This window comes from Ichthyophthirius multifiliis (assembly GCF_000220395.1).
Source record: "Ichthyophthirius multifiliis unplaced genomic scaffold scaff_1120509251072, whole genome shotgun sequence".
Lineage (NCBI taxonomy): Eukaryota > Ciliophora > Oligohymenophorea > Hymenostomatida > Ichthyophthirius > Ichthyophthirius multifiliis.
Window position 1 is genome coordinate 2,255 of NW_004086230.1, and position 12,987 is coordinate 15,241.

The following is a 12,987-nucleotide window of genomic DNA, read 5'->3' on the forward strand; positions in this document are numbered from 1 at the left end:
AAAAAAAGTAAAAATAAAAAGACAATTTTTTTTTTCTTCTTTTTTAAAATAAAATAAAAAATAAGAATATATAAAATCTTAAATTGAAAATTTTGATCTATAACCAAATAATAATGAAAATTAATAAAATATTGAACAAAATGCTGTTTAATGCGAATTATCTGTTGATTAAGATTAACTTAAGAAAATTAAGAACAATTTAACTTCGAAGAACAATAAAACATGAAGGAAATGATTAAATTGTTATTATGGAATTAAATAAAGAATTTAATGATTCGAAAAGTTAGCCTCCTGAATAATAAAACCAAATAAATTGATAAATAAAAAGAGAAGTCGAAATAACAATCTAATTTGAAGAAAGAAGCACCAAAGAGACTCAAGAATAGTTAACAACTTGCGTAGTTTAAAATAAAAAAGAAGGTAAAAATGAAGTAATTAATAATGGTTTATAGGAAATTTAAAAAAATGATTTTTAAATTTATTATGGAAAAAAGATTTAATTAAAAATAACAATAATAATTAAACTTAATAAGCATAAATGATAACTGAAAATAGTATTATTTAATTAGATTTTTTTTATTTAAAAATTATAAATAGGATATAAATATCGCAAAAAGTAATAGAAATATGGTAAATTAAGATAATACAGTTTTAAATATTAAAAATTTAAAGCAGAAAAACAATACATTCTAAAGCATTTAATCTGTATAATAATAAAAAATAGAAGTATAGAAGGAAGGAAATAAAGAAAACATACATGAAATACCTTTTATAGAAAAAAGATACTGCAATATATGTTTCATTGAAATGCCTATAAGGGCTAAACATTGTAAAGACTGTAAAAAATGTGTAGCTTAATTTGACCATCATTGTCCATGGGTAGGAAATTGTATAGGTGGAAAAAATAAATGTATTTTTTATTGGTTTTTAATATTTTAATAATCTGAAATTATATATGGATTACTTTTTGTAAAAATAAAAGAATAGATTTACAAAAATAAAATTTTTAAATTAGATTTTTTCTTGTGTTAAAAACTATAGTATAGAAATTTTTGAAAGAGAATATGTTTCTTTAATTATATTAATAGTTTTTCTTGTTTTTATTTTTATATTTGTATTTGTTCTTTTTGCTTTTCAAACTTATATCGGTCTAAAGAATATTACTACATGTAAATATTTATTTTTTGTATATAAAAAAATTTTAAAAGGGGAGTATGTAAGTTGGATTAATATTAGCTATTTATAAGATATTCCAAGGTCTTTTGGTTCACCTTTTTCTTAAGGGATTTATAAAAATATAAAAAATTATTGCACCTGTAGATTACTTAAAAAAAAAATTACTGAATAATAATATTTTAGGTATCCAAATAAAAGCTAATAAACATAATAATAAAATTAATGAATAAAATATTAAAAAAAAAAAATTATTTTTTCTATATATATATATAATAAAATTATATATATATTTTTTTTTCTTCATATTAAACAATATATAGAGATAAATTAATATATATATATATATAGATATATATGTATATATATATATATATTTATATATATATAATTTTATTTTTATTTATTTTTAAAATAAAAAAAATGTTCATTCCGAGGTTTGAACTCGGGACCTTTCGCGTGTAAAGCGAACGTGATAACCACTACACTAAACGAACTTTTACATTAAATAATGATATAAATAAATATGTAAAAGAGTGTAAAGAACATCTTTTTATATAAAAAAAAAATAAGTTAATTTATTTTATATTTAAATTTTTTTTTAAAAATATTTTTTAAAATAAAATAAAAATAAAAATAAATAAAAATATTTTTTAATAAAATATTATAATATAAAATAAATATTTTTTTTTTTTTTTTTTTTCTCATTTTTTTAATTAAACTCTTTCCTTATTAATACTAAAAGAAGTATCTTCTATAATAATTCTTAAATCTTTTCTCCTGTGTTTATAAATTCTCTATGTATCTTTTGATTTGTTAGTAATTTAGTTAGTTTGTTGTTCTTTTACAATATCTCCTTCATTTACATTAATATTTTAAGCATAATTTTGATTCTTAATTTCTTATTATTATTAAAGAGCATAATTTTAATTTTAAGCATCAACTAATTATATAGTATCTCCTTTATTTTGTTAAATGATTTTAAATTTAATGTATTTAAATATACAATAAGCAATTATTAAAATAAAACAAATAATAGCAACTATAATAAGAATTGTGAAAATAATTTAATTATTTTATTCATTATTATTATTTTAGAAAGGGAAAAGTACTCTTTTTTATAAAGAATTTTCTTCATTTTTTTCAGAAAAACTTATTTAATAAGATATTTAAGAATATTCTTATACTTTTAAAAAAATAAAAATTCCTTAATTTTATTCATTTAAAACTTAAAATTCTTTTTATTTTTTTAGACATATTTATTCAGAAAAACATACATTTATTTCTTTTATATTCTCAGAGTTGAAATTAAAATTTATTCTTTCATATTCAAAATTGTTAAAATATAAAATAACTTCTTCTTTATTTTAAAATTACAATTAGTTTTAATAAATATTCTACTCTAAATTAATATTTTAATCTAAAAATTTACTTCTAAATATTATACTGCAATCTTTACATTAAATATAACATTCAGCAGTTAATTTTTCTTATTTTTATAAAAACTTAATATCTAAATCTAAATAATAATAAAGAAGCCCATTTTTCTAAACTAAAAAATATTAAGTTAAATAAAGTTTTTTTTATGTATTCATGTTGATTGTATAAAATTAAATGTTATTTATTTTATATTATACATTGTTTCCAAAATCAAGCTAAAATTCAATTAGAAATCTGTTTTTTAAATTCAATTATAAATCTGAATTTAAATCTAATATAATTTCAAATTTATTTGATAAAATAATGTATTCTTCTTAAATTTTTGCTCCAAAAAAAGCGCTTTTCTTATAATATTATTATTATATATCTTATATAGGTAAATTTGAATTTGGAAAATCTTAATTTAATTTTAAATTTTAAGTTTTATTTTACATTTCGACATGATTTTTTTAATTATTAGTAAGCGCCTATCTTTATTATAAGGTTAAACATATAAATAATAATAATTTAATTTTTGTAAATAAAAATTCATTTTATTATTTGTTTTTTTATTATATATGTTATTTGTAAATAAATAATTTAATAATATTTATCTTTTTTATATTTTATGTTATTAAATAAACATTTTTTTAATTAATTTTATATCATTTATATAAAATATATTATTTATTATCATATTTTTTCATGAATTTATGGTTTTTAATATTAGATATATATATTTTTAATAATTCATTATTAAAACTCTAATTTATTTAAATAAAATAAAATATATTTGTAATAATCTTATATACATATATATTTATTGTTGATATACTCTTTTTACTCCCCCCTAATATATTTATTTTTATGAATTATTAAGGCTTTTTACGACAAATTTGTTTTAAAAATTAGTTCAAATTCAAAAAAACTACAAAAAGATGTATTAAATATATAAATTTTTTTAAAATATAAAAAAATCATTAAAAGTTTCTTGTATAAGGTACAGTTGTTTTTTCATATTTATTAGGATATATACTAAAACTTAAGCTATTTATTATTTCTTATTTAATATCTTTACTATCTAATAAAAAATAAAAATAAAATAAATAAATATTAATTTTCTTATAAAATAAACCTTTAATAGGTGGATAAACGACTCCTAATTCAGTATTCATACAATAAATTTGCGAATAATTTTTTTCATATCGACCCCAAGCTGCACCAGTAAAATTATGGCTTAATATAAATATAAAAAAAAATATAAATAAAAAAAAGCTACCTTCCAACATATATAAGAGAATCATCCGAAATCTAATCTTCTTTATCATTTACGACCATAACTTTTAAATGAGGAATAACTCCTGAATGATAAAAGTAACCTTTAGGACATTCAAACTAATAGAAAACATCTTTAATAAACTTCTCGTTTGAATAATATTTCTCATTTAAAATAACAGGGCTAGCATATTCAATGCCATACAAAGTATCTTGACATATATACTTTTTAGTTGGGAAAATAACTTTAAATTAATTCTAAATATCCTTTATGTTTTCTTTACTATTTTTTTGAAAATCACATGAAGCCAAATTTACACTTTTATAAAATTCGTTTAAAAATTTATTATCTATGTTTCCCAAAGTAGAACTCTCATAAGTAATAATTTTTTATTTATTTTACTATCCAAAAGCATTTATAATTGCATTTAATTTTCCAAGCCCATGTTTTTAAATATTTAAATGCCTTCCAGGTACATTACTCAATAAAATAATTTTAACTTCACTATAATCATACTCTTCTAAATCAATTTTAAGCAAATTCTAATATTTAACATTATCAGGCATCATTCTATTCACAATATCAATTAAAGTATTTGAAAAATCCCCTTCGAAATCCCATTATTATTGATTTTTTTCTTTTTAAGCATTTTATTATTTTTTCAAAGGAAAATCTTAATACCATAAACAATTACTCCATACAGACCAATCACAAATATGTAAATTACCACTTCCAACAACTACTCTTAAAAATTCGTTAAATTTTATCAACCATAATTTTGGATGAAAAGCACCTCCCCAACTTACACTAGCATCTTTTGGAGGATGAATTAAAGTCCAGTTTTTAAAACCTTCATATTCATAAATTATATTTTTTAAGTTTTTTTCTTCTGAGCTTTTATCGTTTGCAAGAACAAACTATATATGTAATGTACATTTATTTTTTTTCAATTTTTTTTTTTTTTTTTTTACATATTTTCCAGACTCTATTATAGGTTTTAATAATTGGCTTTCAAATCCGTATGTTGTCATAAAAATAGATTATATTTCTTGCCTTTGAGGAGTTTAATTAAAAACTTTTATTTATTTTTATATATTAATTTTGAAAATAAAAACATTAATAGAATGGGTTCTTAGAAAATATTTCATTAAAATTTATCATATATGGAGTTCTTTCTTCTTTTGGGTACTAACATAAGCCATTTATATAAAATTAACTTTTTTATTCTTTAAATTCAAAATTAAAAGGACTTTTTACTTAGTTATTTTATGGATTTTCTTTAACTTTATCTTATATCTATTCTTATTGGTTTTCTTATGGCTTTTCTTATAATTTTTATTTTTATCTTTCTAAATATAATTATTTATATTGATTATTTATGTCTTCATATATATTTTTTTTATCATCATTATCGGTTTGTTCGAATTATTAAAATGTAGTTTTTTTACTACTTTTTTGCTCACTTTGCTATTTTTAGTTCATTTAATTTTTATAAAGAAAAACTTAAATTTATTAATTTTGCGTTTCTTTTTAAAAATTTATAAAAAAAATATTTTTTTGTTTCTTTATTTTTGCGGGAATTTATATTTAATTTCAAGATAACGTAACATTTTTTGATAAATATTTTAGTTATTAAAATATATATGTATATATGTAAAGATTGATCAGAAAAAAAAATATACTAAGTATACTTAAATAAAAAAAGTATTTTCAACATATATAAATAATTACTATATTATATAAATATTTTGGCTTTATTTAGCTTTTTATTTATTTTTAGATTTATTACTATATAATACGCTATTTTTTATAAATGTAAAAATAAAGAAGTTTTAAATATAAAAATCAGTATTTCAATCACATTAGAAATAAAATGCGTTATACAATAATTATAAAAAAATAAAATAAGTATTTTAATTAATTTTTTAATAGTTAAAAATTAATATTTACATTTTTATTATTTTATTAAATCATAATTTTATTTTATAAATAAAAATATATTAAATTATAATAATTAATTTTTCATTTTACAATTATAAGAATATTAATTAATTCATTATCTTTAAAAAAAAAAATTAAATTTTATAAATATATAATTTTTATAAAAATATTTTTTAGTATTTATAATAAAATAATGTTTAATTATTACTTAATTAAAGTTATCAATTAAAATAATAATGATCATTAAATTTTGTTTAAAATAATTAGATAGAATTTCATAATTATTTAGATTTATATTAAAACTTAAGCTATCCTCTATTTCTTTACTTATTAACTTTCATATCTTATAAAAATACTTAAATTAAAATAATTTTATTATTAAATAAATATTTTATAAGTATATATATTACCCACAATTCACTATTCACATAAAAAGTTTTTAACTTCAAATGGTTTTAAAAAAAAAAAAAAACTTAAAAAAAATATATATCTTCCGAAATAAATAAAAGAAACATTCGATATTTATTTTCTTAATTATTTGTACCATAAACTTTAAATTCGGAATAATTTCCATAATGATAAGCACTAATCTTAAGACATTCGAATTAATATAAAGCACATTTAATAAATTTATCAACTAAATAATATTTTTAATTTAAATTTATTGTTGAGCATATTAAAATCCATATCATAATTCTTAATATATATATATATATTTCTTATTTTGAAAAATTACTTTAAATAAGTTCTGAAAATTTTAACTATTTTATTTTTTTAAAACTCCTTAACTAAATTTATACTTTTATAAAATATATTAGAAATTTTATTATTGATATTTCTCAATTTAAGACTCTTCAAAAGCCCACATAATCCCATTCAGCCTCCCCAAGTATATATTTCAAGTATCCTAATTTCTCCCATATATATTACTTAATAAAATAACCTTAGGCTCACTATAATCTTACTCTTTTAAATCAGTTTTTAATAAAGTTTTTTATAATTTAAATTATAATGTATATTTTATTCATAATATCAATTAAAAGCATTATGAAAATCCGATTATTACTAAATTTTTATTTTTTTCAAGATAATAAACAATTATTTAACACAGACTAATTATATTTGTTTAAATTCCGACTTTTAACAAATACATTTGAAAATTGAATTTTAATAAAAGATATTTGGGATAGAAAGCATCTGCGCATTAAATATATTACACTTTTGGTGAATATATTAAAGTATAATTTTAAATCTTTTGTAAAAAGGTATTGTATAACTATTATATTATTTTTATTAATCTTTGTTATTTATTAATATAATTTTTATATGAGTTTTATTTTTATGATTTTTTTTTAAAATGTCTTTTTAAGTCTATAGTATATTTAAACTATTTTATTTCAAAATAAAAAGATGTCATAAAGATTTATTTTTTTATGTTATTTTTAGGGAAATTTAATAAAGTCTTTTTTTTATTTTATTAAAAATATGTAATAAATATATTTATTAAATTGATTTTTAGTAAAAGTATCAAGAGAAACTATCATAAGAAGAATATAATCCTCTTTTAGGATATTAATTCAAAATATTTATATAAAATCAGTTATTAAATTCATTAAATTATAAACTAATAGGAATTAAAATTTACTTTATGTTATTTTTTAATTTTTCTATAATTAATCTTCTTATATTTTTCGAATTTTTTATTTTTTGTTATATATAAAAATCTAGTTTTTTTAATAATAATATATTATTTATAATAAATATTACATATAATAAATATATATTTTTAATTAAAAAGATTTTATAAAATAAAATATTAAAAACTTATTTAATAGAATAATATTAAAAATAAATTAATTTTGAGGAAAATATAATAAAATAAAATTATTTATCTTTAGCATTTTTTTATTTAAAAAAAATAAATATATTCTAATAATATAAATAAGAATTATTGTTTAAATAAAACATATAAAATATTAAAGAATTAATATTTATATATATTAAATAAAAATAAATATATACCATATTAAATATATTTAATAATATGGATATTTTTTATATTATTATTCTAATTATCGAAAAAAATATATATTTTATTTATATTTATATTTATATTTATATATATATTTATATTTATATATTTATATATAAATATATATTTTTATATATATATTTATTTAAATATAAATATTTTTCTTTCAATATTTAAAAAATATTTTTATATCTAAATATAATTATACATATAAAAAAATATATTTAATATAAAATAATATTATTTTATTTTTAAAAATTTTATTTTATTTAATTAATATATAAAAATAAAAATATATAAATAACATAATTAAAAAAAAATATAAATTAATTTAAAATTAATAATTTATTAATAATAGAATAATCTTAAAATTTTATGATGAATAAATAAACAAATATATATAATTATTTTTCTTTTAAAAATTTAAAAGCCTAAAATATATAAAACAAAAGAAATTATAATCATTTTAATTAGTTTTTTATTTAATATTAATCCATTAATTATAAAAAATACGAATTCGTGCTCTATTTTTATTTAAATTTACTTAATAAATCCCCTTTATTTTCTACCCTCTCTACTAAATAAGAAATAAGCTTTCTTTTGAATTCCGCAAGAATTTTAAATTTATTAAAATTTGCATTCTCTACTTTATTTTCAATTTGTACTCTTTCTTAATCATTAATATTATAATCTTTTAAATCTTCCAAAAAAATATTTTCTAGTGTATTTATATTCTATTTAATTTTATTTACGCTTTTATACTATTATTGTTTTAATTTATCACATTATTTTATAAATTAATCAAAGTTTTCTTTTTCTTGATCTTTTTATGTACTTTTTGATGTATTAAAAAACTTTTAAGTACTATTTTTCTAAGAAAAATTTAAATTTTAGCTTAAAGTTAACTAATAAAATTAAGAATTACTGTTTTAATCATTCGAATTTGTAGAAGTATTCGTAAGTTTAGGATTTGTTTCATAGAATTTTTTCATAAATATGTTTTTTACTATTTTTTATTAAGTATCTTTCTCATATTAAAATTTTTATAATAAATTATTTGTTTAAGCAAATTTTATTATCCTTTTTTTATTAAATACAAGGGTTTTTTTATTTTTATCTCTTACAAATTTTTGAGGATCAATTTATGTATTTTTTACTTTTTTTATGTTAAAATATTTTATTTTATTTAAAAAAATATAAAAAAAAACATATAATAAAAACCTGCATTCAAAAAAGCGGATTTATTATTTTTATCAAATTATTATTCTAATTTTAAAGTTTATTCATTTTTCTTTTTAAAAATTGACATTTTAAGTTTATTTTTTCCTTATTCAGTATTTATAGTATCTTTAGTTTCTTTATAAATTTTAATAATATTTTTCTTTTAGTTCTATTCTTAATCTTCAATAAACTCATCTAAAATATCTAAAGCTTTTACCTTATTTTCAATTTTCGCATTAGGTAACTTAAATTAAATCTAATCTTTTATAATATTAAAACATAACTATATAGAAAATAATAATAATAATAATATATAAAAATATATCAAATATATCAATTATATAAATATATATTTAAATATATATTATATATATTATTTTTTTTAATATATATATCATATAATTATTTTAATTATATTATATTTTAAACATAATTTTATAATATTAATATTAAAAAAATAATAAAAATAATTATAATAATAAATAATATAAAAATATATATATTAAATACTTTCTGGTATATTAAGTACCTTTGCTACATTAAAATTTTTAGATTTGCATACTTTATTCATTTAATCATGAATTTTTTCTAAATCAAAAATATTTTTTTTCTCATTTTTTATTTTTCTTTAAATTTTTGCCATATCTATATTTTTCCCTTTTAGTTCTTAAATTTTATTTTTTAACGAAATTTTATTATAATCAATATAAAGTTCTTATATTTTTTTCTATTATAAATTATTTTATATTATATTATTTAAAATATCGTCTATTTCAGCTCTTTTTTTTTATTTTTATGAAATTCCTCTTTATTATTTAATGTAATAACTGCAAAATCATCTTAAAATTTATTTACTTCCATTTTTTCTAACATTTCTTTATATATTTTATCGTGATATTCATCTAACTCATCCTTTTTAAAAAACTATATATTATTATCTATATCGCCTTCATAATTATTATTATTAGCCGGTATAAACTAATTCTTTCCAACCAAATTAATACCATTCTAAAGCACATTATAATTTATTTTTTTCCCTAATTTATCTCGAGTATTGCCAGTTTTTTTATTTATATATAAAAGCATATTTTTTGTTCTAAATTCATTAAAATTTGAATTATCGGAACGTAATGAATATGGTTATATTGTTTTTTATATTAAATATCCTTAATAACCTTTATTTGAATTATATGCCATTTCTATATTTTTATGGTAATTATTTATTTATATTTAATTTTTTTTATTTATTATTTTATTTTTTAACAAATTTTTTTAAAAAAAACTTATTTATTTTATTGATTTTTTTTTAAAAAAAAAATAAAATAAAAATTCAAATTTTTTTTTATTATTGATAAGTAAAAATTTTATATTAAAAAATGCTTAATATTACACATTTATTACGTATTAACAAAAAATCATTTTCCTATACAGAATTCTTTAAAAAGAACATCTAAAACTTCCTCAACATCAACTCTCCCTGTAATTTTTCCTATACTATTAACTGCATATCTTAACTCTTCGCAAACCAAATCAGCCTGTAAATTATTTTGATTAAAACAAAAAACTTCTAAATGTTTCATACATTTTTCTAACTCAATTCTATGTCTACTTTATGTAATAATAGAATTTTCCTCTATAATATAATCATTTTAAAATTCTATCTTTTTTTATATTGTATTTGATAAAATATCAATTAAATTATTAATATTAGTATTATTTTGAGCGGAAATGTACCCTTAAACAGGAATTTCTTTATCGAAAATTTTAATATAATGAATAATTTTATTTTCCTTTAAATCTATTTTATTTATAAAAGTTAAAACAGTATATTTTTCATTATCTATAATTTAAAAAAGCTACTCATTTTATTATATATTTATCTAATATTTATCATCTATATCTTCTATATCTACAATTAAAATTATTATGTCAGATTCTTTAGCTTATTATCTATAATATATAAATATTTATATGTATATATATATTAATAAATAAAATATATTTAATTATATTTATTATTTTATATATATTACCTTTTATTAATATATATATTTAATATATATATATAAATAATAATAATAAATATAAATAATATATAAATAAATAATTTTTTTTATAATTAAATAAGTAAAAATTTATTATTTTTATACATTGCTCTATTAACACCTTTTTCTTCTATTTTATCTATAGTTGTTCTTATTCCAGCAGTATCATATAAAATAACAGGAAATCCAGAAATATTTAAAACTACAGATAATATATCTCTAGTAGTACCTGGTATTTCACTTACTATAGCAATTTCTTTTTTAGCTAAACAATTCAATAAGGTACTTTTTCCAGAGTTTGGCTTTCCCTGTTTATACATATTTTTAAAATTTAATTTTTTTGTTTAATAACTAACGATTATAGATATTTTGATTCCATCTCTTATAATTTCTCCTTTATTTTTATTATTTAATTAATTCTTTATTTCGTTTAATATTTTTTAAGTTTATTCTTATGTTTAAGATAATATATTAAATTCTACATCATCCTATTAACAAATATATAACATATAACATATAACATATAACATATAACATATAACATATAACATATAACATATAACATATAACATATAACATATAACATATAACATATAAATATTTTAAAACATATATATATATGTATATTATATATATATATATATATATATATATATATATATATAATTATTTTTTATATTATTATTAATATGTAAATACTTAATCAGATTCAAAATCAATAAAAGCTTCTGCATTTGAAAGTGCTTTTATTAATTCGAATCTCCAATTTTCTAATATTTAACTACTTTTTCCTAAAAACTAATTGGTTGATTATTACCTTTATATTTCAGTTTCAGAATTTAATAAATCAGCTAGACCTTCAACTTCCATTAAATCTAATTTATTATTAATTAATGCTCTTTTTGTGAATTCTCCCTTAGTATTTTATATATAAATATATATATTTGCTTTATTAAACTTAATCAGCTAATCTAAATTAATTTATTTTCGAAAGTTCATAAAGTATTTTTCTTTATAATGCTCTACTTCCATGAATATGAAATTCTACAACATCTATATACATATATATATTTACTAAATAATTATCTATTAAAAATAAAAACCTTCTCCCGTATAGCTTTTTGGTCCTTAAAAATAAATGAAAATACCTTTATCTATTTATTTATTTTTATCTAAAATCGAATAAAAATTTTTAAAATAAGCATATCTAGGTTAAATTTAGTATTTTTCTTAAATTTATTCGTTTGATAGTTTTTCGAAATTTTCTTTTTATATAAATTAATAAGCTTATAAACTATTAAACCCACTTATTCTTATTATCTTATATATTATTTTTATAATTTTTAATTTTTAATGCTTTTATATTTATTTTATTACAGAAACTCCTGCTTTTGTTTATCCAGAAGCTAAAGCGAAAATTGAATCATTAAATTTTTGTTGATTTTTGGAAATTGAAAAATATTAAACTATTATTTTATGGAACATTAAGAGTTTATTTTATTTATTTTAATAAAAGTCCAAAAATATATATATTTTTTTTATATATTAACTATAAATATAACAAAAAATATATTTTTTTGTTTTTTTGTTTTCAATAATTATCTAAAATTTATAAAAAATTTATACTTTCTTATTCGATTTATTAATAATTAATATTTTTTTCAAATTATTTATATTATACATTTAGAAAAATATCCTTATTTTCTTTCATTTTTTTAAATATTTATTATGATTAATAACCTATTTCGTTATTTTCTTAATTACAAATTAAGATTTAAGTATTAATTTTTTATTAAATTTATTAAAAGTCATAATATAAAGGAAAAAATTATTTTTCATTTAAATTTCCAAAAATCTACATTTTTTCTTCTTTTTAATTT

The 12,987-nt window shown here is 15.6% G+C and overlaps 2 protein-coding genes and 1 non-coding gene across 3 annotated transcripts, besides 24 other annotated features; all 3 read right to left on the reverse strand. All coding sequences in view use genetic code 6, as the record gives it.

The window, feature by feature from the left end:
- Positions 1-16: part of a microsatellite that runs on past the window's edge.
- Positions 17-1,506: 1,490 nt separating this feature from the next.
- Positions 1,507-1,563: a microsatellite.
- Positions 1,564-1,597: 34 nt separating this feature from the next.
- On the reverse strand, positions 1,598-1,670 carry IMG5_138320. Its single transcript has one exon. It is a non-coding gene; the product is annotated as a tRNA-Val (tRNA).
- A 105-nt stretch (positions 1,671-1,775) lies between these two features.
- Positions 1,776-1,856: a microsatellite.
- Positions 1,790-1,822: a microsatellite.
- Positions 1,857-3,569: 1,713 nt separating the features above from the next.
- IMG5_138330 (tyrosyl-DNA phosphodiesterase family protein, putative) lies at positions 3,570-5,350 on the reverse strand (the record flags this gene model as incomplete). The annotated part of the gene is made up of 4 exons (XM_004031744.1): positions 3,570-3,673; positions 3,728-3,828; positions 3,872-4,943; positions 4,984-5,350. 4 exons carry the CDS (start codon positions 5,348-5,350, stop codon positions 3,570-3,572), a joined length of 1,644 nt encoding a protein of 547 aa, XP_004031792.1.
- Positions 3,832-3,866: a microsatellite.
- A 2,195-nt stretch (positions 5,351-7,545) lies between the features above and the next one.
- Positions 7,546-7,600: a microsatellite.
- A 296-nt stretch (positions 7,601-7,896) lies between these two features.
- Positions 7,897-7,986: a microsatellite.
- Positions 7,904-8,002: a microsatellite.
- Positions 7,914-7,995: a microsatellite.
- A 33-nt stretch (positions 8,003-8,035) lies between the features above and the next one.
- Positions 8,036-8,087: a microsatellite.
- Positions 8,088-9,379: 1,292 nt separating this feature from the next.
- Positions 9,380-9,413: a microsatellite.
- Positions 9,391-9,459: a microsatellite.
- Positions 9,401-9,484: a microsatellite.
- Positions 9,415-9,471: a microsatellite.
- A 15-nt stretch (positions 9,485-9,499) lies between the features above and the next one.
- Positions 9,500-9,558: a microsatellite.
- Positions 9,516-9,558: a microsatellite.
- A 219-nt stretch (positions 9,559-9,777) lies between these two features.
- Positions 9,778-9,820: a microsatellite.
- A 461-nt stretch (positions 9,821-10,281) lies between these two features.
- Positions 10,282-10,323: a microsatellite.
- A 154-nt stretch (positions 10,324-10,477) lies between these two features.
- On the reverse strand, positions 10,478-12,654 carry IMG5_138340 (tRNA modification gtpase, putative; the record flags this gene model as incomplete). Its single annotated transcript, XM_004031745.1, has 7 exons — positions 12,485-12,654; positions 12,211-12,427; positions 12,066-12,160; positions 11,807-12,022; positions 11,464-11,595; positions 11,213-11,415; positions 10,478-11,012 (listed from the first exon to the last, which is right to left on the reverse strand). The coding sequence occupies exons 1-7, from the start codon at positions 12,590-12,592 to the stop codon at positions 10,478-10,480; spliced, it is 1,506 nt and encodes a 501-aa protein (XP_004031793.1). The 5' UTR covers positions 12,593-12,654.
- Positions 11,069-11,125: a microsatellite.
- Positions 11,102-11,127: a microsatellite.
- Positions 11,124-11,165: a microsatellite.
- Positions 11,128-11,170: a microsatellite.
- Positions 11,608-11,708: a microsatellite.
- Positions 11,717-11,772: a microsatellite.
- Positions 12,655-12,987: the final 333 nt, after the last annotated feature.